Raw genomic sequence first — 26,776 nt, 5'->3', positions numbered from 1 at the left:
ATAGTTCTATAAAACATTCCGTAGTTCATTGGAAAGATTTGGAATAAAACACGGGGAGCTCTTAATCTGCAGGTTATCAAACAGGGGGCAAAATTCTGGCAATTCTTTTGTTCTTGTACATTCATATTGGCAAAAGGGAACCTGTTATGCCTTGGAGGACACAGGGGAGCCTTGCCAGCCCTCTGTGCAAAGCATAACAGAGCAGAGCAGGTACCTCCAGGAGGTTTGTCCCTCGTCCTGCACGAGTGCCAACCCCACAGACTCTTTACAGGACAACTGGTGTTTGTTTCTAAGCAACAGATACATGAGACCGTGGCAGTTCAAAGCTGTGAGCGTGCAGGGTCGGATGGAATGAGCCTCCAAGGGTTTGTTTGTTTGTTTGTTTTAGGAAGTGAGCCCTTCAAGGTTCGCTGATGTCGATGAATTCCTTCTCGGGGGGAGGCCCCCCTCGGTACCAGCTGCAGGTGCCGTCACTCCTCTTGATGCAGGCGTAGTGCTTGGCCTGGTGCCCGTAGAGCTTCCTCTCGATCAGCCAGTCTGTCCACAGGCACTCGTTGGGGGCCGTGATGGAGCAGGGCACCATGTAGCATGTGGTGATCTGGGGGCAAAGAGCTCGGTCAGCACCCTGCAGCTTCCTTTGGAGCGGGGTTTGCGCTCAAAAACGCGACTGAACGGCGCAGGAGGGAGCAGGCATTGCTCTGCTCTGCACTCACCTTGCAGCCACAGCCCATCTGGTACCTCTGGTTCAGGCTCTTCTTCTGAGACAAGGATAGATCATCCCACGGCTCGATGTAGTTGCACAAATGGATGAGCACTTTGCCGTCGCTTAAAATCTGGCCTGTGGCATGGAAAACACAACAAAAGCAAGGCAATAAAAATGTTTTCTAAACATTGGAACAGGAGTGTAAGAAGACCTCAAGTTTTTAACCAATTGCACCAAATTAGTCATATGTAAAACATTTTTTTTTAAGTTAATTTAATTATAACTGAGAGAATACTCTTCTGATTGCATGCTGGGTAGATGTAAAAGATTGAAGAAGGGTATTTTTCAAAAGATGTTGATAATCTCCCTGCCAGAGGTGCATGTGAATGCAGTGCTATGTTAAACTGGATTTTAGGACTCTCTGGAAAAATCTGTGGTTACATTGAAGCCCAGACCTGCAGACACACAGGCACGTGTTGGCTCATTATGCATGTTTGCATTCCTGGGAAAATCAGTACTGTTGGTTTTAATTGAATAATAATGGCAAGTACTGAATCAAAATTCCTTCTCTTTATTAATTATATCATCATTGACCTTCACTTCCTTTGGAACTGCTCTAAGATTGCTGGAGGAAGGATGGAAAGCATGTAAGACCACGCTATAACTGCAGCTGAACACAATTTTTACATCCCATTGTGTTTGCATTTAGTAGACAAATGCATTCCTTTTTAGCATATTTTAGCAAATTCACTCTAAGCAGTTACTTCTGGCTTTCCAGGAACACTAACTGTGTTTCATTTTACCTGTAAGAAGATACTGCTTTTTGTTGTTGGCTTCTAGTTTCACTCCACAGAGTGATGAATCAAAAGGGGTGTAGACATACTGGACATCCTTGAGCTTTTCAAATCCTTTAAACATCTGAAAATGATCAGAAACAGAGAGTCAGTAGTGGAAAACAAGCATGAAAAAACAGTTGCAAACAAGAGCTGGAAGAGGTACAGGGGATCTCTTTAAAGAAGGCTCCAAAGTCTGAATTAATATGAAAAAGCACCAACAATTGGAATTTTCTCTCCACTTAATGAAACACATCCAATAATTTTAGGAGGAAATTAGGTAGGTCTTCATTTTTTAAATGATAGCTTTTAAAATGTGCTTTTTCAGTGCATTTAATGGCTTGCTAGAACTTTCTCTTCAATTTATATTCTACTGGCATCTTCCCTTTGAGGAGCAATGCAGAGACAGCATTCACCCCAAGCAAAATGTAAATATTTCTCGGTGTATTCATGTGGGGAATTTTCTCTTGACCTCTGTGGTTGTTGGGATCTCCAGGGACACCTAACATGCTGAAGAACTGAGCATTTTCTGAGCATTGTTCTCATGCTTGGTCACTAAAGCAAAGTAGTTTTCCATATCCAAAATTCTCACCAGTGGGACCTTCTCAAATAACTGCTGGAAAACTTGATCCAGCCCTTAGGATTTACACCCTGCAGCCCCAAAATGGAGAGATTTGGGATCAGCACAGTTTTCAGACTGGCTGCCCCTTAACCAGCAGTTTCAACCCCGAAAAGAAATCTTAAATGAGCCATTAGAAGATCCAAACAGGCTTGGCTGTGTCCAAACACAGCGAGGAGGGAGCAGAAGGTGCTGCTCAGCCTCGGAGTGGCTGTCATCACCTCGTGTGCCACCGCCAGCCCGGTGACATCATGCCCCGTGTTGACAGCTGGGGACAATGGCAGGGGCTCACAGCTCTCCCAGTCGCAGCTGGTGTCACTGGAAAATGTGTTTGTGTTCCTCAAGCCCTCCCAGGAGATTTAAATAGTACAGGCCACTAGAAAATACACTGTAATGTGTTGGTTTTTCTGAAGACTTGTTTATGGAGGGGGGAAAAAAGCCAACGTTGCTGTCACCGCGCTGCCGATCCAAAAATATTAGATGAGGTTTGAAATACTTCAGAGAAAAAAACAAACAGGCCCAGCCAGAGCAAAACACAAACCAAACTGGCACCCTGTCCAAAGCAGCAGTGGAAATCACAGAAAACCTCCGTAATGATGAGGAAAATGTGTCTGGGACAGGGCCACCACGTGAGCTCTGCACGTGTCCTCTGCCTCAAGCTCTCTCCACATTCAGAAACCTTCAGGAGATTGTAGGGAACAGCTTTTCCATGGATGTCTCAGCCCTTGATCTCAAATTTGGGGGCTTTATGCAGACAACACACCTTGATTTAGCTATAAAACTCCCTAAATATGCATAGCAATGCATAATAGAGATTTAGTTAATATTTAAATGAGTTTGGTGTTTGTTTTGTTGCAGGTATTTTGCTTGCTTGGTTGGGTTTTTTTTGAAATTCCTGCCTGACTTATCTCTGGTCTTGACCTGTATAATTGTTACAGCATTTCTAAAGATTATAATCTTGTGCTTAACTCAGTAAATCATATTTAATCTTCTCAATCATATCCTCCCATCTCCTAAAAGCGTGGATTTTTCTCCATAAAGGGATAAGGTGGTTGGATTTGGTACTGCATGGTCCGTGTACACCTGAGCTCCTGGTGAGACTTTACTGAAGCAGGGAAACAAGGTGAGGATTTGGGGGATAGAGAGATGTGAACCTGCTCCTAAAGTCTGTATGGACACTGTCCCTGTCCTCCTGAGGGGTGTAACCAGCACCAACACATCTTGGCTTTAAGATTTGAGAAGGAGTATGATGACCAAGTCAGTTACAAAAATATTATGGAGAAATATTCAATTTCACGTAAATCATATATTATCTTCTCTCTTTAATATCATGCTGTAAATATTGCAAGAAAAGAACAATAGTGGAAAACATTTATGGCTTCTTGACATGCCAACCCACCCCTATAAAATGAATAACCCTGTTGTCAACATTTTTTTATTTCTGAAAATGAATACCAAAATAATATCCAATATTTCCGTCTAGAGTAGCAACGTTTTAATGCTAAGCCTAATGCACTGGATTTAAAATCAGAGAGACAGAATTAAAGCCATCCACATTAATGGAACAGCTCAACAACCCTGAGAGCAACAGAGCAGAGAAACAGCAGCACTGTGCTGTTACCGTCCAATGCAACCTCCAAAGGCTCTGTGTTCCCTTTCCAAGAGAGGAGAATTGATGAGGGAAATGTGAATACCTGAGTGGCCCAAAAACACTCCCCAAAATTCACACTGAGCTGATAATCGTGGATGAATTGTACAGCTCCAAGGGGATGATTGGGCAGTCTGTTCTTGCCTGCCGTGTTACACAAAGCACATTCCTGGCCTGTCCCCCACCCCGTGCCTGCTCCTGCACTGGGCTGTCCAGAGCCCCGTGGTCAGAGCCACTGAACATCCAAAGGACCCTTCAGTTTGTAGGACTGCAGGGCACCAGGAGGAATCACCAGTAGTGCTTGGGAGAAGGTCAGAATAGCGAGCAGAGAATATTCTCCCCCTGCACACACACACCGAGGAGTTAAATTCTTTCAAACGCTGCTGCCTGAGGTGAGCCATGGTGTGACCAAGCTGCTGCTCTGGGCTCAGTTACTCAGCAAACAGAGTCATTGGCCAGCAGCTTTAATTTTTACCTCTGTGCACCTACCAATTAGATCCTTGGGATGTCACAGCTTGCCTCCCCCTCTGTCACTCCTGTGGGGTTTATCAGGCACAGTCGCCTTGCTGGGTTTATTCTGGTGCCACACCGGGTGCACAGGTGAACCCCCATAGAGGGTGGGCAGGTCACAGAGCTCCTGTTTTCCGGCCAAAATCCTTCCCTTCCCAAAATCCCTCCCTCCCTGGAGCAGAGAGCTGGGTCCTGAAGTGGTCCTAAACCCCCTCTGCTCAGAAGGAAGGATTTGAGGGGTGGGGGCTGCCACTGTTGTTAGTCTAAGCCTGTGTGTGATGGTGTAGAGCATCTTTCATTAGAAACCACATCTCTGCTTTGTCCAGGCCTGGCTGACTTGCCCTCTGAACTGGGCTGGAATTAAACAAACATCTCTTACTGCTGCCTGAGTTCTGAACAGGCCTCCACTGGTGAAAATTAGGGAGAAACTCCAAAACAGCTGCACTACACAAATATATTTCAGAGATTTCACACAGAGATTCTTGTGCTGGCGCTGAAGAATGGGATTATAGACTGAAAATAATCACTCAGATTAGATTTCTCATTCTTCTTGTTTGTGCTGAGGTAGAAGATGATTTGCATTCCTATCAAGTCACCGAAGTGTTGCAGAGTAGCAGCAGAACATTAAAGTGCCAGTGGGAGGAAAGGGAATTCTGTGGCATTGATGTACTTATTTCTGTAAAGAAACACTTGAATATATCCTTAATATTTAAGAAGACAGAAATTGGCAGATGGTGAAGAGCTTTGGGGTTTGTTTTAGCAAGGTAGAGACTGGCTTGTAGACGTTGCTGTAAAACCTTAACAGAAATCATGTGTGATAACCATCCTTACGAATACTTTGGGTTATTCTTGTTTACCACAGATTATTTTTCCTACTTAAACTCCTGTGAGGGGGTTGTATCAGTGGATACAATATGAATGACTGAATTTTCTTTTGAAAGCATGTAGGCATTCATAATGATCTTAACTGCTCCCAGTAAATGAAAATATTATACACTATTCATAGTTTATGGCTTATAGTTTGTATTTTAAATGTAAATATTAAAAAATAATATTCAGTGAAAAATAAGAGATGAAACCACCTGGAAAAACAACCAACTAACCAAATCAAACCACCTGTGCACACTCACACATTTTAATTTAGAGAGATTACTTCTTGTGTATTCCAGAAAAAGGTAAACCATGATCATTTGAACATCAGTCAGAGTTTGACAGTGACTTGAATGGGATCAAGATATATATTCTTAAAATGCATTAATGAAGGTATCTCCTTACTGGAGCTGAACAAATAGTGGAAAAATCCTGTGAGATTCTGGATATGTGCCTTTGGGTGTTTGCTTCCCCAGTAACACTCATACAAGTGGATTTTTGTTTATGTGAGTGTGAGGGAAGGACTCCTGCCCTGCAAATATCCCTGTTCACAACAAACACAGGGTTTGCTCTCCCAGCTGGAAATGCTCCCCTCTGTTTGGAAAGTTTGGATCATCCAGAGCTGCCACAGCATCAGAGCACAGGTGATCAGGAATCCTCCAAAACCAGATGTACTGACACCACTCACAGGCTAAAGCACATTTTTTGGAACCTTCATAAATTATCAATAACAAAATTTCTCATCAAAATATCATTATTTAGCAAAAACCACCTGGATGTCAAAACAGCTTTCTTTTCTTTTTTTCATCCCTCCTTTGGTTTATTCTGTGTATTTCATCTGGGTCTAACTGTGAAGGCAACTGGAGCAGCTTTTCCAGCTTCCCAGCACTTTGGGCTAAATTATTTTGGGCTGAAATATGCAGAGGTTATCAGCATTGAACTTCAAAAAAGCTGAGTGATTCCATGTACCTTTATTTGTTTGATTTCATACCGGATCATTTTGTGGGTATCAAGGGGATCATCACTGGCAGGAACCACCTTTTCACTGGATATTTTTGCTCGGATCACTGGAAGAGAGAGAGAGATTGAAATGCAAATGAGCAGATGCCCAATTTTACGAGCAAAAGTGAAAATTACATTGATAGATTTCAGCATTGTTTTGACACTTCAGCTACAAGTAGATTTTAAAGATTTTACCATAAGAACACCAGCTGAGCTCCTGAAAACAAAAGCAAGTGGGCTGTCTGTGATGTAAATCTGAATTCCCAAGAATCTGGAAACCACTCAGTTTTGACAAAAACTGTCCATCAAAATCTCTGGAAGACTTGAATCCCATAAAATTTGACAAAATACCCATCATTATAATCAGTGAGCAGAGGAAAGGGACACTGCTGTTGATGACAGAATTGCTGATCAAATAAACACACTTGAGGCATCACCCTGAAAGCCTGGGCCAGGCAAGATGAAAGCATTGATTTCATGCCTGAAATCAGAAGAAAAGTCTTATATTCACTTTTCTGAGCCTTGACAGGGCACACCATTAGTTGCGTTAACCTGGAGAAATCAGTGCTCCCTGTTTGGATGTACTTAATTTATTTCCTGTTCTTTAATCAAGGAAAGTAGGAGATTTTCTGGAAGAAGAAATGGATTCTTCCCCCCTCTCTTTGTTTGAGGCATCTCTGCTGTATGTGATGTTTAAAACGTACTACAGCTCTGGCACAGTGGTTCTAAGAATATGGTACGTGGCCAAAATTCCTCTGGGGATTTTTATCCCCCCAAATCAGTGAGAGCCCCAGGTTTGCTCCATTCTGGATGGCCACTGCTACAGCTCCTGGGTTAGAACAGTCTGTGCCTGTGGAGAGACACTGGCAAAGGCGAGAGCAGAGGAAAGTTTTGTGACATCAAAATCACATTTCCTCCCCAAAACCCCCTCATATCTTTGCTAGATTGACCTGGTTTTTATCACAGTAAACATCATAGTTAAAGAAAAGGAATAGGAAACCCAGCAGGGTAGAGGTCAGTCCCACCTCACCCTGGGCAATTCCCATTTCCTCACTAATTAGCAGAGCAAACCAGATGGAATAACCAACGTGATGCAGATGCCTGCAGCTTCCAAGCTCCAGCCTCTATCTCTTGGCACCATGTTCCCTCCTCCTGAGCCATTTAAACCCTTTTTGAGGAGCATTTTAGACTTCTTGGGAGGAAAGAGTTCTTTTAAGTACAAGCAGCAAATTCCTCATTTCACGTGGTAAGTGGCAGCATCTCTTTAATCATCTGCAGATGTGAGCAATCCCACAAATTAACTGTGTGTCTGCAGTGCTCTGGTCTCCTTCCAGGGGAAAAGTGGTGTGGATCGTGTGTGCTCTACACTGCTGGCAGGCACAAATTAGGATTGTGTTGTTTTGTTTTGAGGTGCTCTCCTTTGCATCATTACTTCCTAAAAAAAAAAAAGGGTTTTCTCATTAAAGAGTCTGTTCAATTCTGAGGGAAAGGGCTGAGAAAACAACATTATTCTCTCAGAACCATAACATGGTTTATATGCAGTAAATCTTTTCCTGCCTACTCAATGTAGGAGAATTGAAACTTCTTTCCCCCTTGTGTTTAATGTTGCAATGTTGTGCATTTCTGTATTTTTATGAAATCCTACTTGTTAGCACAGGAGAGGAACGTTATAGATGACCCCTGATAGCTCCAGAGGTCTCCGTGGAGTTGTGCAAGGCTGAAAGTGTAACGTCCTGGGGTTCATCATGAAGAGACCCTTTTAGTGCGTGTGGAGAAGAGAATGAGAACTATTTTTGTGTTGTGTGTGTTTCATTCGTTTGTTTGCAAGAAAGCTTCCAGACAGCAAACTGAGATTTTCTTGGGTTTTTTTAACAGTAAGAAAGTTTTATTGTCTACATTTTTAGCTATTTGGGTTCCACCCTTCTATTCTCCTGAAACCAAACTCAAGCACACAGAGATCTTTTGGGGCCTTTTCATCCTTCTTGAGTTTCTCTTTTTTTTTTTTATCTGTGCATTAATATTTTTTTGCAATCAGTGTCGTCTAGCTGTCTCCTCAAACCTCTGATTCATGTGGTTGCTTCTGTTTTTAACCACAAGCACTTCCTGCAGGAGCATTCCTGGGCCCGGCCATCTCCCTCTCCTCACTCGTGGTTCAGGGGTGGTTGGGGCTCAGGATTCCTCCGAGTCTGCACTTCTTTTCAGGACACGGTTTCAAGTGTTCCACGGCTGGCTTGGCCTCTCAGTGTGAGTGAGAACAGCCTCTGGTTGTTCAGTAATAATGTCATTTTATCTGTCAGGCAGTTATTGCTTCCTTATGAGGAATTTGCATATATGGAATACACATGCCCAGACTTCGTGTTCCAGTGCCAGGAATTCCGAATGCCTCCGATTCGTTCTGCACTGAAAATACAGACTTCAGTATTTCAGTAGGAGCATGGAGCTTTTCTGTGGGACTCAGCTTTGATAAAATGCAACTTTTTTTGTCCCCACTTTGCAGCTGGAGGTTGTCTCTGGTGACTGAAGTGAAAGGAAATGAATTCGAGCTACAGGAGGACCATGCTCGGCCCTTGGGCACTAATTAATACCCCAAAATAAACTGTGCCATCACCTTGTGTGTTAGAGGTTTTTGTGATGGTGAGGAACTATTTTACTGAGGGTACATTTCCTTCTACTGGGTAAATTCCCTGCCAAGAGATTGATTCTACCCCACCACAGTGACAAAAGCCATGAAATATGAACGGGGAGAAGACACAAAGAGCTGAGCAGTCACTGGAGGGCCCATTCCAAGGCACAGATATGGATGGAATCCGGATAAACCAAATCCTTGAGCTTTGTCCACTGAAATTCACATATTCCCTGAAATTTGTGTCCTTTTTAGACTCTGAGTTATTTCTAAGACAACAACAGAGGGAAAACTGTTGAGTGAAGAATTACTGTCATTGGTACAAGTTGGTATTATTAAATAATATATTCTGCATCACAGTATCTAATATTTTATATAATATTGCCATGCTGACACGAGTGGTAGGATTATCCTCCTTAGGCTGCTTTTCACAGTCCAAGTGTTTGAAGAAGGGCAACTTTACTCAGCTAAAGTAATCAACTTTACTACTCCTTAAAAGAGTAAAGGAAATTGGAGTTTACTCCCCAGATAAATCTCATAATCCTAAGAAACAGGAGGTAAGGAGAAGATAAAAAATGGATGAACAAATGATGTCTTTTCCCCCAGTATGTTAAGTACGAGCAACTGCACAGTGAAAAATAATTATCTAGGAAGATACTTAAGATATTGCTAGATATAAGAAAAAGGACTTATGTATTATGTATAAATCCTTATGTGCATTCTTGTTTTAAATATATAAATATCAAAATACAGAAATATAGAAATATGAAAATGTATAAATAGACAAATATAAAAATATAGATAAATAGAAAAATAACATATAAATATACAAATATATTTTTATAAAAATATATAAATAGATATATATAAATATATAAATATATAAATACATAAATTTATATGCATATTGAGGAAGAATCTCTTTCAGTTGTGCCTGCAGTTCACTACAGCTTTTTTACAGACTACACCACAGCTCTGTGAATAGAAATATGATCTCCATCTCCTCTCAAGAAATCCTCATCCTCTCAAGAAATCAGGAAAGTTTAGCTCCTATCTCACAAGTTTATAATCAGAATCAGCTCTGCTACAAAAACCTTGAAACAAGACCTCAATAACCTCGGTTGACAGGAAAAGATGTAAGCTACTGAAAAGTTACGATAATAACTCATGAAGCTCTGCTTTTCTCTTATATTTTATACCCTCAATTTAGCCCTTCCATTTAATTACCTAAAATATAAGGAGCAGTTTTTGAGCACTTCTTCCTGCCTGTCTCTTTCATGTCTGACACTTCAGTCAAGCTGCTGAAAGATGTTCTTGCCCTCAGAGGGACAAGGAATAAATGGCACAAGGAGAGGGACCTAAATAAAAGCGTGTGGCTGTTACACAGTTGGGCTGGCATCCTAAATGTAGATAGAAAGCACCCAAAAAGTGCTTTTCTGAAACACCATGTCAGTCAGAGGGTGTGGTATGAAATGCAGCATAGCTATGGACACAGAATATGGATTTGCATCATTTTGAAGGCCCTTATATTCCAATTAACTTCTCCATCTACAAATCTGTCCTTTCACCTAAATGGAAGCACTTTCATACACAACATGCAGATGTTTCTGCTGTAAGATTAATTTGAATTTCTATTATCTATCTATCATCTATCAGAACTTTTTTTCCTCTTTGGGGTGCAGGAGCTTAAAACTTGCTCCATAAACGTCTCCAACTCCTAGAAGATCACACCCAGAATTTTGGTAAAAGGAAAATCCCACAGTGACAACTGCTGGAGCCCCAACCACAGAGACCTCGAGTTTATGGAAACTCAGTTCAAAAACTCTTCTTGTCCAAAAGTGATGGTTTTTGGGGGGTGGGGGAGAAGAGGGCTTTGCTTTCCTCAGAAGTGTATACGTAGACTTCTTTTTCCTCAAAAGAAGAGGATTGAAAGAGGATTTTGCCTCATTGCAACACTTTTGTGAGCTCCAACGCTGTTTTCCAAATCCAAAGGAACCCCAGTGCCCCAGACATGGCAATCATTCCTGTTCCATTGGCCCTTTTCTTGTTCCATTGCACTGCAGCCCCTCCCATCCCAGGCTACTCAGACGTGGCTGGGACATGGCACCGGCGTGTCTTGGGTTTATACACTGAAAGAATTTGTCCAAAGAACGTGCAAAAGAATCCACATTGGGGGTTTGGAGCTGTGAAGGTCCAGTTTCCAGGTCCAGTGGTTTAGAATAACGGAATAGAATTCAGAAAAACAGAATAATGGAATAGAATTTAGAATATTAGAATAATATTAGAATAAAGCAGGAAAGAGCTGCACTGGCTCTGGGCTCTGCAGGCCAGGTGGCAGTGGCTGTCCCTGTCCCTGGGGTCACAGGCTGGGGTTACTTCCAGGTGTGTTGTTTTTCCTTTATTCTGCCTGCTTAACTGGCTGTAGCAAAATAGAAATGCATTCCCAGTTCACCTGTGGCAGTCTTGACAACTTTACACCGCCTGGTAAAGATGTGTCTGTCTGTTTTTAAGGTCTCATTTAACTGTTTTTCTACAGTTTATTATTTTAGACATGTATTTTTTTTTTACTTTCTACATTTATTATTTTATACGTCCTAGTTTATTTTGTAGTCATGTAAGGGAAGTTCCCAGAACTGCTGCTTTAGCTAATCAATGGTGTAATACTGATGATTTTCATTTGAGTATTGGGATAAACCACTTAGAAATACCCCAGTGCAGTGCTGGTGCCACAGGATTTTTTCCCAGCCAGAAAAAAACCTAGCCAAGGGTTTTCCATTAAGAAATTTTCTCAACCAAAGGATGGTGATTTCCTTCAGGGTTTACTGTGGGATTAAGAAAGAAGGGGTTTTATTAACACCCTGTCACTGCAAGTGCTCAAATTTGTACTCTGTAAGAGAAGATGGGGGACAAGGGGGATAATGAGATTTTCAGCAGTGCCCATCTTCAGTTTGGGCAGTGAATGAATTCAGAGGGTTCAGCAGGAGAGCAGAGAGGAAGCTGGAAATCCCAGGAGGGGACTGGAATTCCTTCCTGCCCTCACCAGAGCTGCTCCAGGGGGAATGTCGGTGTGCAGCCTGGCCAGCAAACACCACTGCAGCTCAGATTTGCCTCCAGCTGAAGTCAGGCATCTGGAACTGGCCAGGAATTTAAATGTGAGCAACCAGAAAGCAAAATAACTTCAAGTTTGTGAGCAGAAGCCCATCTATGCAGTCACCTAAAGCCCAGTTATGGTAAAATAATGCAAGGAGTCCAAGAAAAACTCTGGAGAGGGGGTGTGACCACATTGTTTCATCGACCATCTTTGTGTCTGGAGGCCATAGAAGCTGAACCCCATCTATTATGGCCCACTCTTGGTCTCTTGGAGGAGAATAATGGCAAGAAATGCTATCAGAGCTGCCAAGGAACACAGTCAGGAACACTTGGGTTTCAGGAGTACACAGACATGACAAAAAATATTCTTTAGATAGGAAACTAGACATCTGAGACACTGAACTTTTCTTGCAGAGAGGGAACAGAGTCAGCAGGAAAGGAGAATGAATAATCAACCTCAAAAAAAAGAGAAATCTGCACAGAACTTGTCACAACAGACCAAAATCAATGAACCCCCTTAAAGTGACGCTGCACTGCACAGAAAAGGTAGAACAGGTATCTTGGCTAGAATTCCAAATTAAACATGGTCTGTTGGCTGCTGATTTAAATTGCCCACAAAACTTCTAACTTGTGCAAGAGGTTGTAAGAGTCTTTCTCTGTAATTTAGAGCAACTGTCCCATCTGCCCAGCATTGCCACTCTCCCTTTCTCTGCCCTCGTTTAAACATGCTGGATTGTTCAGCTGTGTCAGGGATTTTCTTGCCACATTTGTTTATGGTAAAGCTTTGATTCTCACCAATGAAGAGAGCAAATTAACTTGCTTAAATATTCATGTACACAGAAAATATTAAAATTTCTCGGAATACGCATGAGAGGAAGAAAGAAGCATTGGTAACTCTGATTGTAACTCTGATGGAAGCTCACAGGTATCACCAATGCTGCCAAAAGGAGGCAAAAATTATTGACTGATTGGCATAAAATAATGTTGGAAAAGGAGTAATTTAATACCCAGCATGTACCTTTACATACACACTGATGTTTCTAAAGCAGCTTATTTTAGAGATAATTTTGGGGAGAATTAAGGGTTTGTTTTCTTTGTGTTCCAGTATTTGATCTGCACATGTTGGCTTCCAACAGGAGTGGCAGTGGTGCTGTGTCAGTCATTTGAAATCTCTGGGAATGTCTGTGTGCATTCCATACATCCCTGGGAGCAAGGACCTTTTCTGCCACGAGCAACCATCCCTGCCAGTGCCACCAGGGTGATGTTTTGGCTCAATAAATTGCCCTTAACCTGAACTGCTTAAAACCTTTCCAAAGCAAGTCCCTGGACAGCAAATATTCTGGTTTTTTCTGCCCATGTGGAAGCATTTGCCAACTACACTCTCATGAAGATGCCAATATTTTTTATCCTGCTCCCACTCATTTTTCTCTAGTTTGAGTCCAAAAGAAAAGGCTCTGCTGGTGCTGTAACTCCATTTCACATATTTTGAGGTGATCTGTATTGCATAAGAAAGGTTTGTACTCTGAGTTTGCAGAAGCTCTCCTACTTCTCACTGCTTCAGGTATCTGCTTTTCAACTTGGTGGCTTGTGAATCCTTATCTTTATTTACAATAAGCAACCTGAGCTGAACTCAGGCAACTCTCACTTTTGCAAATTAACTCCTATTTAATTGCATCTTTCAGAATCTGCTTGTTATGAATTTACTGGGGTGCTTCCAGTCAGATCCAGACCTCTGCCATGGGTGTCCAAGTGCTTTACCTCCAACTGGCTTTGCTGGGGGCTTTTAATCAACACTTGCTGGCCACCATCACCACCTCTGGAGATAGTTCAAAATATCCATTTGGATATGGATAAACCATCTGGTTTTTAATTCTGATCCAGAAGATTCCCAGTCTTGGGGCAGGGGTAGGCTGGAAGTGGAGTCTGGGTGCTGGATGAGGACTGATGTGTGTCAGGATGGTTCGGGCAGTGTTTTTGGGAGGTCACAAATGACTCCTAGATCCCCACTGGAGCGCTGCCAAACTATTGGTGGTGCTGCCAGGCTGGGGATGAGGTGGATACAACACACTGCCGTGAGAAAAAATCTGGGAAACCTTTCCAATGGTTCCTGTCACAGCCTTGGAATGCAGGTGTCCCACACAGGCTTTGCCTTTGATGCTTTCAACATCCAGGACCCACTCTTTTGCAGTGTTGTTTCTGAATTATTGCACAGCTTTGAATAGTTTCAGACTCCAGCAGAGAGAGAGACGTTTACTTCAGGATCTGCTGAGGTGCTACTTCATCCTGACTCTTTCAGGAGTGGAAATCTAAGATTAAACCCCTAAGTTTTTATTTCTCTTTTGAGAACCAGCCCCTGTCGAATGTTCTTTGAATTATTTTTAAACAGCTGAAAAAGAACAAATGAGTTTGGCAAATGGCTCATCTATCAATTAACCTTTCAACAGGACGGAGCAGCAAACAGTAGCTTCATTTCCAATCTGTAACTCAACTCAGATGTTTGGGGCTGTGGGACAAGCTCAGTTCTAGATGCAAACACAGTGAGCAGCAGCAAAGCTGGCCCAGTACTGAGTGAGTGGGAAAAAAATCTTCTTCTCTGGGTTTGCAGGATGGATTTCTTATCTGTAAGTGTACATTGTCACTTGACCCAAAGTCAAGGAATCTTTAGTTCAGAAGATGTTTCTGCTAGTTGGGATATAAAGGCAGTTTTATTTTTCCTGCTCTGTATTTTTGTTTCCTGATATTCCATCCATAAATGCTCGTAGCCAACTGTAAAGTAACTGAATCATCAGCACAGTAATCAGCTGAACCACGGTTCTGAAATCATGAGAAAGAAAAATAGTGGAGCTTTGTGGACTATTTGGACACAGTTGTTTTGGATCTGTAAACACAGAGCTTGTTGAAGAATTTAACTGTACCTGTAGCAGGATTTTCCCTTTATTCTATGGAAAGCAATGTATGGAAGAGCATTTCCAAGTCTTGGTGATGCTTCCAGTTGCATAAGAAAAGGGTGGTGAGATAATCCTATCTGTACCTGAGAAATCAAAGCCTTACAGTGAAGTTCGTGACTTGGACTAAAATTCTCCAGAAACTTCTGAAGAGAGAAAACCCCATGAATACCCTCAAAGTTAAGCAGGTACCAAGGATTTTTTAAATTACCTTGTGATATGGGTATGAATTTGCACTGCATTATTTCCCAGTGTAAATGCTTTGCAGAATTTGGTTTCTCTGTAGGGTTTTATTTACACAGAACTGTTCTAGTCTGCATCCAAACTGCATTTCCCGTTCAGGCATCCAGGTCTATGTTTAAGCTCATTAGGACTCTCAGGTAGGTCAGGATTTTGTGCATCTCTGTGTTTTTGGCTCAGGATGCAAAAATTCCTCGTGTTGAAGGCAGGAGTTGATCGGGTTTGGCTTCCTTGTTAAACCAGAAGATTATGTGGTTTTATTTTTTTTTTTTAATTTAGAAGAATACATTCAATTTATGACGGTGAGGTTTTAAAATCTCACTTTTATAAACATTCAAATAGAAGAGGTGAGTGTATTTTTAACGGAAGTGTGGGATTCTTTTAACTTAAATATCACCTAAAAACTGCCCTGATTTCCTAATGTTGTTCAAGGTCAGCTTTATTTTCCTGCACTGTTTTCACAGCTGCTCCTCATGTTACCAGAAACATTTTTCTCTGCTTCACAAGCCTCAGATACCACATCATTTGACTGGTAATCAACATCTGCCTAATTTCAGCTGAAGAATAACACCCTCTTTATGCTCCAAAGACTGTAGAACAACATGCATGATGTTATTGTGGATTTCCATTCATGGGGACACGGCCCCTCCTCGGGGCGGAAGGAACCCCACATTGCTGAGATACTTTTTAATGAGAGAGTTTGGGATTAAAGTTGGCACATTAATAGGATTAAGAGCTTGGCAGTCTTTCATGTTCTCTGTTTTATATTATTTAATCTTTGTTTCTAAGCCTGAGTTTTGTTCTCCACTCAATGTGTGTAGAATGTTGTTTTTGAAGTGATGGGGTTTAGTTTCCCAGAATTACAACAAATGCTTTTAAATAAAAGTAACTCAGCTTTTTAGTTTTCTTCTCCTGAATTTAGAGCACACTCAGCCACAAGTTGGGATTACTGAGTTACTTCTAAGTCAGGCAACCAGCACAATTCTCCTGAAATTTCATTCTACTACACAATAGCCAGCTCTGGGTTTTTGGTTTTTTTTTCACTAAAGCTAAATTATGTTACAGTTTTCAGCTCTGTTGTAATTGACAGGAATGTTGTGCTCAGTGGGTTTGGCTCCTTAAAATCCCGTCCTGTTGTTCAGTTTTGTGATGCCACCTCATTTTACAGCTACGACTTTGAAGCGTTGGGAACACTGCCATGAAAATCCAGCGAGCAAAGGGAAGGAGAACGACTGGGTTTGCCCAGAGTGAGCCCCATTTCCATGCTGAAAAGGCAGGATTCTGAACACCACTCATCTACAGAATACTGGAAATAATTTCTTAGAGTTGCATGAGATTGGCAGTGTGATTCAAGTCTTGAATTCAGCGCTGAAAAGTAACTTAGAACACAAATTTTACATGGATTTAAGTTCTCAAAGTGTTTGCTCCCATCCTAAACCCTCAAGTAGACATAGGGTTATTTGTAGGTCTTATTCAGGTCTTATTCTCCCTATTCCCAAACAGGAATTTCAGGCTCGATCCTAGGAAGCTGTTTCACTGATATTTTAGTGACATTTATTTTCACTGTTCAGCTGCAAAAGGAAGGACTCACTGCTCTTCCCACAGTGGCATTCCAGGAATTCATTGAATGGGAATACCGAGGTGCTTCACTGGACCTTCAGGTACAAACACACAGAATTGTAATCAGTGAGTGACACCACAGCATTCCTGCAGCCAGAGCAGCCAGGTTTCTTAGGATTTTTGCATTTTTTAAAGCTGTTTGAAGTTTCAGGCTGTGATTCCAAGCAATTTATATGTACTGCCATAATTCCTGAATTGCCATCTGTGGGCATTTTTATCAGTGATGGGCCTTTGCAGGGTGCCAGGTATTTTTTCTTCTCTCTAAATGCATCAGCAGCTACTTTAAACTAAACAACTTCTTAGAATTCATGCTGTCCAGTTTATTAAAAATTTTATTTGAAAGTGCTATTAATATGTATAAAAGTATTCATGAAAGACAGTAAGAAAAATTAATTTGCATTTATTTTGTACTTAGAGAAGTAAAGAAACCTGTCCCCTTCTCTGTAACTGAGTTTGATGGGCACTGTACAGCCAAGATAGGTTGAAATGTCTATTTCTCAATAATTTTTGTTAATGAACCTAACATTTGTCATCTAACAACAGGGAAGAGTGATTGTTAATGATTCCTACCTCCCAACACTGCTTCCTGAGCACTGATGGGACACACAGGACTGGAATTCTGCTTTCCTCAGCCCCTTGCTGAGGAAAAGGCAGAGACTTGCCTCATTTCCAGCCCCTCTGCATTAAACCTCCCACCATGAGTTTTGAGATCAGGATCATTTTAGCTTGTTTTAGGGGGATTCATTGGTTATGGGTTCTGGAGATGTAACTGGCAGCATTCTCCCCCAGTGGCACCAATGCTGCCTCCCCACTTCCTTTCCACAAAAATCCTTGCAGGAACCTTGCTCAGGTGCAGAGCTTTGCCTGGTTTTGGGACAGAGCTGGAACAGCACCAGCCCAGTACAGCATTTCTGCCATCCAATTCCCAATTCTTGGGGCAGAAACTCAGCTTCCACTCCTGTGTGCGAGCCCTGAGGAATGGTGGCTGCATGTTCCTTCCTGGTCGGTGACAAGTGGCTCTGGAAATGTGCATTATTGGCACTGGTTTGCACCCTAGGGCAAGGAGGGGTTGTAAAGCAGTGGGATCTGCCTCTGCTGGGCAGGGCAGGAAGAGAAATGCAGATCATGAGTTTTCCATGCTCTGGGGAGGCCCAAAAAGCTGTAGGAATTCCAGGGTTGCCCATGAGCCCAGGTCAGAGGGTATCTGGAAGCATTGCCCAGGGCGCTTCCTGGCGCTGTCTTGCCCAAGCAACAGCATCAGGAGCCCAGATTTTTAATAGGATTCATAAAAACCTTCCCAGAAAGCCAAGGTTTGTCATACCACAGCCCTTTGGGGTGGCTGTCACTGCTGGTATGGACACTGTGTCCCCAAGGACATGAAGGGCAATGACATCACTGCTAAATTTGGTGCCAAAGCTCCCCTGAAGGGAGGACATGCAGTGACCAGACCTGCCCAGTGCCACTGCTCACTGTGAATAGAACACAGCAGAGTAACAATAAAACATTTCATTTCACTGTTCACCTTTCCTCTCCTCCCTTGGAAGAAGCACCGTCCCCATTTCCAATACATTCCCCAACCCTGATTTTTCCCATCAGGCAAAACTTACTTCCCACCTAATAATGTACAAATTAATCCATTCCAGCACAAAACTGGATTTTATAGAGCAGAGAGGCAAAACTGTGGGACACTGAGCCATGAAAGTTTTCATTTGAAATTCAATAATAAAGAAAAAGCATATTGTGACTTTCTCCCAGAGGAGCTGACTCTGAAAACTTAATTCTGGCATATTCAAAGCAAGTTTTTACTGTTATGTTTAAATGTGATTAAAATTTAATATATCATCTGGCACATCTTTACAATGCTTGATCTCAGTGATCTTGGGAGATTTTAACGGGCTGAAAAGGCTGCCAAGCTCCAGCTGTAATGTTTCCATCCTATTCTGAAATGTGCCACTCTTCTCCAAAGCTGCAGAACTGTTTTCTGAAGCTATATTATATAGATTTGTATGCAAGACCTGTTAGTCATTGCTGGTCAGCAAAAATATAATTCTCAATATATTCTTAAGAAGAAACGACAATAAGATGGTTGAAATCAGAAAGAATACAAAAAAATTTGAGGGGAGCTGGTGTTACACAGCTAAGAAATGTGAAGGGTTTACATATTTGTCCTACTGTCCAAAAAATAGCCCAAGGGGAAAAACCAGCATGAATTTAAAGTGCCAGACTTTAGAAAGGAATCAGTGCTGTCTGTACCCCATTTCTGTCTCCAGATTGCCTGAAGTGCACACTGGTTTAGAACTGAGGCCAGGAAGACAAATTCAGTGGCAAAAGGGAAATCTGTTATCTTGGCACTATCTGGTAAACTCAATTGCACCCATGTTTCTCTCCAAAGAAAGGCAATTATCCAAAGGGTTTTTGTGTATTGGCTTGGCACTCCAGGGCCTCACTACTGAATTTGTTATCCAGCACCTCCTTCCCACATATTTGTGAGGAGAAAACCTGGGCAATGTGGTCAGCGCTGATAATTAGCACGGACATCCTGTCTAATTAAACCTCTCCATTCCCAGGGAAAGTCCTGTGGGAAAACAGAGGTGTTCTCTGGGGGCTGAAGGAATTCAGCACATCTTAGGAAGGCCCCAGCACCATTTAGAGGAACACAAGAGGGATGCATCTCTGGTTTTTTGTAAAAGGCGTGTATCTCATGGTGTCAGGCCCTTCCTGCTAATGAGTTACCTCACCCTGGAGTGAAATTTCAAACTACTGAGAAGCTCATGAAAATTTCTCATATCAGTACAAAATCACATCCTCTGAAGGCTCTGTGGGAAGATGAACAAACCCAAGGTCAGATAAACGGCAGGACTGGCACAGCACTCCTGATTTACCCTGGCAAATCCCATGGCTCTTCCCATGGTGTCCAACCCTTAACGCCTGCAGGGCTCTCCACTCATCCCTGATTTCAGCTGAGGCGGGACCAGGAGCTCTCCCTGACTCTTATCACTTTCAGGTTGCTCAGGTTCTGTGCTACCTGTGGGCATTTAGAACCACGAAAACTTCCTGGAAGTGAAAGACAAAGTGTCACAGCGCCAATCATCTTAACAAAAGCCAAAGCCAAAGAGCTCGTCCCAGACGTCATTAATTTCTCTGCTTGTTTTCCGTTGGATCTCTCAAAAATGCTGTTGCTGGGGGGCTTCACACATTCAATTAGAGGTTCAGGTAATGTCAATTCAATCCCCCCACTTCCATCACAGTCATGCTGATTGAAATTGAAAATGTTACATTTACACCGTGGCTGAAGGACACGTGATGGTCGGCAGCTCCATGAGCGAGCCCGGGACTTTATCTCTGGCTTTTCCCTGGGGTTTTGGGTCCCAGCATCTTTATTTTAACAAGATGTGCTGGGAAATACTGCAAGGAAATCCTCGGCCGTGTTTGTGGGTGCAGAGGATGACTTCAATAACTGAAGAACCGGAGCAGTCTCAGCAAAGGGCTGGCACCAGGGTGGCCCTGAGGCCACAGGTGTGTCCCCAAGGCACAGCCCCAATTCCCAGGGGAAGGGCAGTGCCTGGCCAGGGCTCCAGCCCGGGGTGCCCCTTCCCGCCGGGCACAGCTCCTCTCCTGGGCACAAAGGCTGCTGGCACCGGCCTGGGGGAGCTGCCGCTGCCAAGCAGAGTTTCCTCTCACACAGGACAGGCAGCTCCACTCCAGCTCCTCCAAAGGGGTTTTGCTCGGTTTATGCAAAATATTGCGGCCAAAGCATATCCAGTAATAGAGCCAGAAATGCTTTGAGCAGGTTTTATGTGTGTGTCGATGCAAATGCACACACAGAAATATGTATACATTCATATGAAGAATTCCCTTCATCTCCCATTTTATAATATAGAGAAATGGTATTTTAAAATTATAGTGAACAAAGGGATCCTTGGCACAAACATTCCTCAGCCAAAAGAGGAAGTTTACTTAGATAGGAATATTTATAGGAGTGAGAGCTCGAGCATCAGGTCCAAACATTGTAACGTAAAACTATCTTCAGCTTTTAAATAAAAAGTAGCGTGATATAGTTCCTATTTGCAAAATATATATACGAATTGAGTAAATATGAATTTATATCATCAGAATTGCTTCCCTAAGGAAGGCAGCCCATAATGAATATTTTTGAGTTTCCTCTATACGGTAAAATTGTTAATTTTGGAAAATCTTTACGTTAAGTCTGTTGAGAAGCTGTCACAAATGCACAGGCGTGCAGCAGGCTGCAGCAGTTAAATGTACACGTATTTAGTTGTAGCACAGCTTTTATTTCCTCTCGCTCCTTGAACACCCCCAAGCGTGTAATGCCTGGTGGAGGTACCTCCATGAAGGAGATTGCTTAACACGGGCAGATTAAAAACCAATTTAACTGATGGCCACAAACAGAGCTTAGAGTTTGTCATGGCCACAAAGATTTTCTGTCACGGCATAAAAGCAATGAATCAGTATGCAGAAGGGATTGCCTGCCCCATAGAGATGCTAATTCTGTGACACTTTGGAAACTCATGTTCTACATTTACTGTTCACACCCGATGGAAGCCAACCAGCCTTAGCCTGAGCTAATGAAATCAAAAGGCTGCAAAATGTCACATTTTCGCAAAATGTCACATTTTCTCATCCCCGTGCAGCCTAACTTTGGGATCTTTAGGCTCTTTCTGTAAGTTATTTGACAACCACGGTGCTGCCTGGCTGTCATGAGGCACAGTTGTCCCAAAACCGGAAAGTCACATTCACACAGAGCTGCTGTAGCCCGTTTATCTGCAGAAAATAAAGGGCCTATCAGTTTCCTGCTCCAGATGACAAAAAACCACAAGAATAAATTAAAGAAAGTATAGAATAGCAGAACAAAGATCAAAAGTTTCAGCAAGTTAGCATTGGGGACTTACATTTTGCGGTCCTTTGGTTTTGGGTTGGTTTTTTTTTTTTTTCCCTGAAGTGCTACAAATGCGCAGTTTAGACATTGCAGGCATATTTAGATAGGAAACTTTATATAGAGCAGACACTGCTAACAGCAGATATTTGAAAGCTCAGGTATTCTCTAAGTTAGGACCTAATATAAAAATATATAAAAGAGTGTAAGAGTAGCGAGAAAGCCGCTCTCCAACACAGCAATCCCAGCCATTTATAACCACGAAACATTCCGGCAGCGCGCGGGAAGCGGAGCAGCTCCTGGCACCCATTCCCCTGTGAGAGAGCTGCGCAGAAGAGCTTCCAGCACCCCATTTCCCCGCACCCCTCGCTGCCAAAGGGCCCCGCGGAGCCGCGGGCGGACTCACCGAGCGCAGCATCGCACAGCAGCTGCTGCGGGTGCGCGGGCGCGCAGCTGCAGCCGGACACGGCCGCGGGCAGCGCCGCCAGCGCCAGCGCCAGCACCAGCGCTGCCGCCCGGCTCCCGGGGCTCCCGGGGGTCCCGCTGCCCGCTCGGCTCATGCTCCACACGGGGAAAGGCTCTCCTGGCGCTGCGCGGTGCCCGCTGCGCTGGCCCGGCCGCTCCGCGCTGTCGCTCCGCGCTCGCTGCGATGCTCGCGGTGATGCTCTCGCTCCGAGCGCCGCCGGGGCTCGCTGGCTCCAAACTGCCCTGACATGGGACCCTCTTATTTATGGCCCCGGCGCCAAGTCCCGGCTCCGCCTTCCCGCAGTTAAAAGCTCATTTATTGGTGACATCGGCCCGGGGTACCTCGGCCGGCAGCGCGGGAGTGGAAATGTTAATCGCCAAAAGCCTTCAAAAAAACAGCTTTTACGAGGATCTGAAGCTGATTTTCTGACCGTTTTATCTCGTTCGAGTAAGTTTGCGTCCACTTTGGATTTAAAAGCCAGCCCTGCGATCTGATTTTGGGCAAGTAAACAAAGCTGTCCTGTTTTAGGCTCCGTTTGCATTCGCAGCCCCCGATCTTCCCCGGCACTTCTGGGCATTTTCCTGAACTGCCGTCCCTGTTCGCAGGCTGGACAGAACTTCATTCATGAAAAGGAAACCTCTCAATGCTCTGCTTGTGAGCCTCCAACAATCGCTGGTTACAGGGAATAATGAATTACAAATAAAAGCTGCAATAAAAAGCATTTTTAAAAAATCATTTCATCACAGATTTAGTTTGAAACAGCAAGGAAAAATATCCCAGTGGTGTGTTTTGGAGGCACGGCTCTTTCCCTGCATTCCTTATTAATGCAAATCCTGCTCAGCACAGATCTGTGCCTGTATTTCCTGGCTGATGTTGTACGTGGAATACACACAGAAAGGCAGAGTTCAGGAATCCTTTCCACCTTCAGAGCTTCGGTTGCTGTGGCGATCTGGATGTGTGTAACCTGTGAGCACCCTCTGTTTATAAAGAAAAACGTTTCATGAGGAGGCAACCCGAGGTTTGATTAGAGAGTAGTAAAGAACATCTCTGGATTGACGTGCAGGACAGGGCTGCTTAAACAACTCTGGGTTTTGTCACAGCCCAAATCAAGCCTAGGAATTGAAAATTCGTTAACATGACCTGAACCATTCCAATCCAGGCTCGTGAAAATGTATTTTGTTGAGGCTGAGATTTAAGTGTTCCCAAAGTAGCTTGTTACCTTTAGAGAGATGTGTACATGTTTCACAGCAGCAGATTTATTTCATTTCTGGACAGTTATACAAATATTAGTGCTCTGATTCTTTTTCTTTTTAACTCCCATCCCCCTCAAGACACACTCTGTCGGTTAGAAAAAACCCCACAAATATTCAGAATTATTCGAATTGGGTCTCATTTTTAGAGTTTACATCCCCACTGAACACTGAGCCAGGAACCCTGTACACTATGTCCTGATTTCACGCAGCCATACTTGGATTTTTTACTTTTCCAGTCCAAAGTTTTGGCTTCAAATCATAAGGTTGGATCCAAGCCCAGGACTGACACCTGAAAATAATTTAGACCTGTTAACGTCTCTGTTCTTACCTAGAAGAAACGGACTTCTTTCAGGAGAGGGAAAAGATGAAAAAGGCTGGAGCCTTGCACAGGAAGTTCAAGCTGCAGGAAGGCAGTAAAACCTCCGGGCAGGTGTGCCAGGGGTCTGGGATCAGCACCTCTGGGACTACGGATTCTCAGGCCTCACTTAGGGCAGCAGGACGGGGAAGTGATGAAGGAATTAATTGGGAGTCATTGATTGGTTTCCATACGACATCACAGGGTGGCTGTTATAGGTGATCTAAACAGACCACTTTGAGGGCTGCTCCCACAAAATTCAAATAATAAAGAAATATGCTGGGCAAACACTCTTCTCTACCTGTCCCTGAGGCACGTTTTGTCCAGGATTGTCCAGAACACGTCCAGCTATGTTCAGGGTGTCCTAAAGGCTTTTATATCTACTGCAATCAAACAAATTATACAATCAATAAAAGAATATTATGCTCAGAACAAAATTTAGAAGTAATTTCATGACAAGTCACAAATTAGAGGTCCACTGTATTTTAGATGTAAAAGAGGATTAAATGCTTTCAACTGAATGTGTGGAAAGCAAAAGTGCTAAAACTAAATCTCATGTGCCAGTTGTGCAAATGCCATTAATACATGTTAGTTATGGTCTTACCTAGTGTTGCCTGCAGGGATAATTCAGCTTCTAAGAGTCCCTCAAAGGCAGCTGTACACAGGTGGAGTATTTAAAGTATGATCACACCTAGAGAAGTGAGCGGCCATAAGAGAGGTTCTCAATAAATGTGTTCCCAGATGGTCCCAGCTGGCATTGGGAGGGATGGGATGGGATGGGAGATGCTGTGTTTTTTGAAACCTCAGCAGAACTATTTTCTGATAAATCTTCATTCCGAAACGGTTTTGTCAAATTCTATCTGAGTTTAGACAACGACATATTTACATCGTGGCTTTGAAAGGGATTTCAGTAGGTCTGGAAACCTCTGTGCTGGGGAATACGCTCCCACAAATGCAGGAAAATGTTCTTTTAGGCTGTGTATCACAGGAAACAAATGCTGCCTGTGTCTTGTGCTGGTATCAGGCAGAGCTGGAGTACCTGGTACCACTGAACAGCACCAGCAGGCACCAGGGCTTAGCTTGAAGCTGCATTGGCCCTTTTTATGTTGGATATTGCAGAGGTTGTTGTTAGATAAGGAAAATTACTTTTAGGGATTTTAAAAGGAGCCCCTCTGCTGGGGAGCCAGGCTGGGAGAGCTGGGGCTGCTCACCTGGAGAAGACTCCAAAGACACTTCAGAGCCCCTTCCAGAGCCTAAAGGGGCTCCAGGAGAGCTGGAGAGGGACTGGGGACAAGGGATGGAGGGACAGAAGATAACCCAGAGCTGAGGGCAGCTGAGGGCTGGGGATAACCCAGGATTTTGGGATAACCCAGGGCTGGGGATAACCCAGGATTTCAGGATAACCCAGGGCTGGGGATAACCCGGGGCTGGGGATAACCCAGGATTTCAGGATAACCCGGGGCTGGGGATAACCCAGGGCTGGGGATAACCCAGGATTTCAGGATAACCCGGGGCTGGGGATAACCCAGGATTTCAGGATAACCCAGGACTGCAGGATAACCCAGGGCTGGGGATAACCCAGGGCTGCAGGATAACCCAGGATTTCAGGATAACCCAGGGCTGCAGGATAACCCAGGGCTGGGGATAACCCAGGATTTCAGGATAACCCAGGGCTGCAGGATAACCCCCTGTGCCTGGCTGGGCTGGGATTTCCTCCTGCCACTGCTGTCTGCCCTCCCCAGTCCATTTTTCCAGAGGCAGCACTGCCCGGTCACTTTGTCCATCCCTGGGCACTGCTCACCAGCATTTCTCTGGGGGTTTGAGTTCACACTCAGGCTGTGAGCTGTGTCAAGGAGCACTGAACTCTGCTGCACAGGGATTGTCCATACAGCTTTTTCCAAAGGTTTTTCATTGTCATGGGACATGCCACAGCCACCTTGCTGTCCCTTCCAGCTGTCAGGCAGTTTGAGTCTGCTCAGAGTCTTTTGCTTGGGCTGCCTGCTCTGTGCTTTAGCTTCTGGCAGTGCACAGGGTACAATTTTTTATCTGTATCCATCTGATTTTCTCTTCATTGTGGCAAATGAATCTTATTTGAGAATGGTAGTGGGCAGGATTGTCCACAGCAATAATTTATCTGTTGCCTACTCAATGCTTTTCCTCGGTTCTTTGCTCCCTGGTTCTCATCTGGCATCACAATCACTGCTAAAATCTACTTTCAGTTTACCTGATGAAGTCACACCACACATCCTGTACCAAACCTGTAAGATCATGTTGAAAATTCAGAGTTAGAACAGCATTTCACAAAACAGGCAGGCTTTCATGGATTTTAAATCCCAGTGCCTCCATGTGAACTACAACCTGCTTCACACAGGAGGGCATTTATAGCTGTCACCTCTAAATACTACAGTAAAAACACCCTTACAGTTTATAGTCACAGCAGTTTGGTGATTGTTTTATAAGGTGGCAAAATGTTACTTGACTTTCGAGGCAGCAGTTTTCCAAACAGTTGGTGGAAGGATGAGTTAAACACTGACACACCAGAATCAAAATATAATTTGTTTCTGCAGAGTTTTTGTCTTCAGAATTTCTGACAGAGATCTGTGGGAGCTGCTCTCGTTGATTCAGTGCAATTACACTTCGTGTTTTCCTCCCTAATGGCAATTTCTGTTTTCATGCTGTGCAGGAGTAGAAAACAGCAGACTTTCTGCCATCAGATCACTTTGTGTAGCTTTAGATCACTTCGATTTTTTGCTTGACCAACCAGCTGTGGGCACAAAGGCGTTTTAGGTGGGTCACCTGGTGATCAGGTGGAGTCACTTCATAACCCAAGATCATGAACAGCCTTGCCCGACTTCAGGGAGCACATGGAGCTGCTTCGTGCAGCTCCAGCCTCTCCAGGTGCTGCTGGCGGCAGTCAAAGGTGTCTCAAAGGGAGCTCAGAACTTCCAATTCTGCATCAGTTCCCACTGATGTCCCTGGGAATTGAGGTGGCCCTGGGATCTGTATTAGTTCACAAAGCACTTTAACCTTCTATTTTGGGTCTGAGACTCACAGGTAAGGTGCATTTTCCTCTCCCTGGCACACTAATAAATTAAAGCTCTATTC

The 26,776-nt window shown here is 43.5% G+C and overlaps 2 protein-coding genes across 2 annotated transcripts in view; one reads left to right on the top strand and one right to left on the bottom strand.

Annotated features, from left to right (window-relative positions):
* The window catches only part of SYN2 (synapsin II), a gene marked incomplete at both ends in the record, with an annotated part of 152,254 nt that overhangs the window by 80,054 nt on the left and 45,424 nt on the right, over positions 1–26,776 (top strand). The window lies entirely within an intron of this gene.
* Positions 25–22,284, bottom strand: TIMP4 (TIMP metallopeptidase inhibitor 4). The gene is made up of 5 exons (XM_082289072.1): positions 22,004–22,284; positions 6,153–6,250; positions 1,507–1,621; positions 714–838; positions 25–598 (listed from the first exon to the last, which is right to left on the bottom strand). Exons 1-5 carry the CDS (start codon positions 22,155–22,157, stop codon positions 401–403), a joined length of 690 nt encoding a protein of 229 aa, XP_082145198.1. The 5' UTR covers positions 22,158–22,284; the 3' UTR covers positions 25–400.

Source organism: Coloeus monedula (assembly GCF_965178545.1).
Source record: "Coloeus monedula genome assembly, chromosome: 11".
NCBI lineage: Eukaryota > Metazoa > Chordata > Aves > Passeriformes > Corvidae > Coloeus > Coloeus monedula.
The sequence above is the reverse complement of the archived record's forward strand: the minus strand, read 5'-3'. Positions and strand labels throughout refer to the sequence as shown.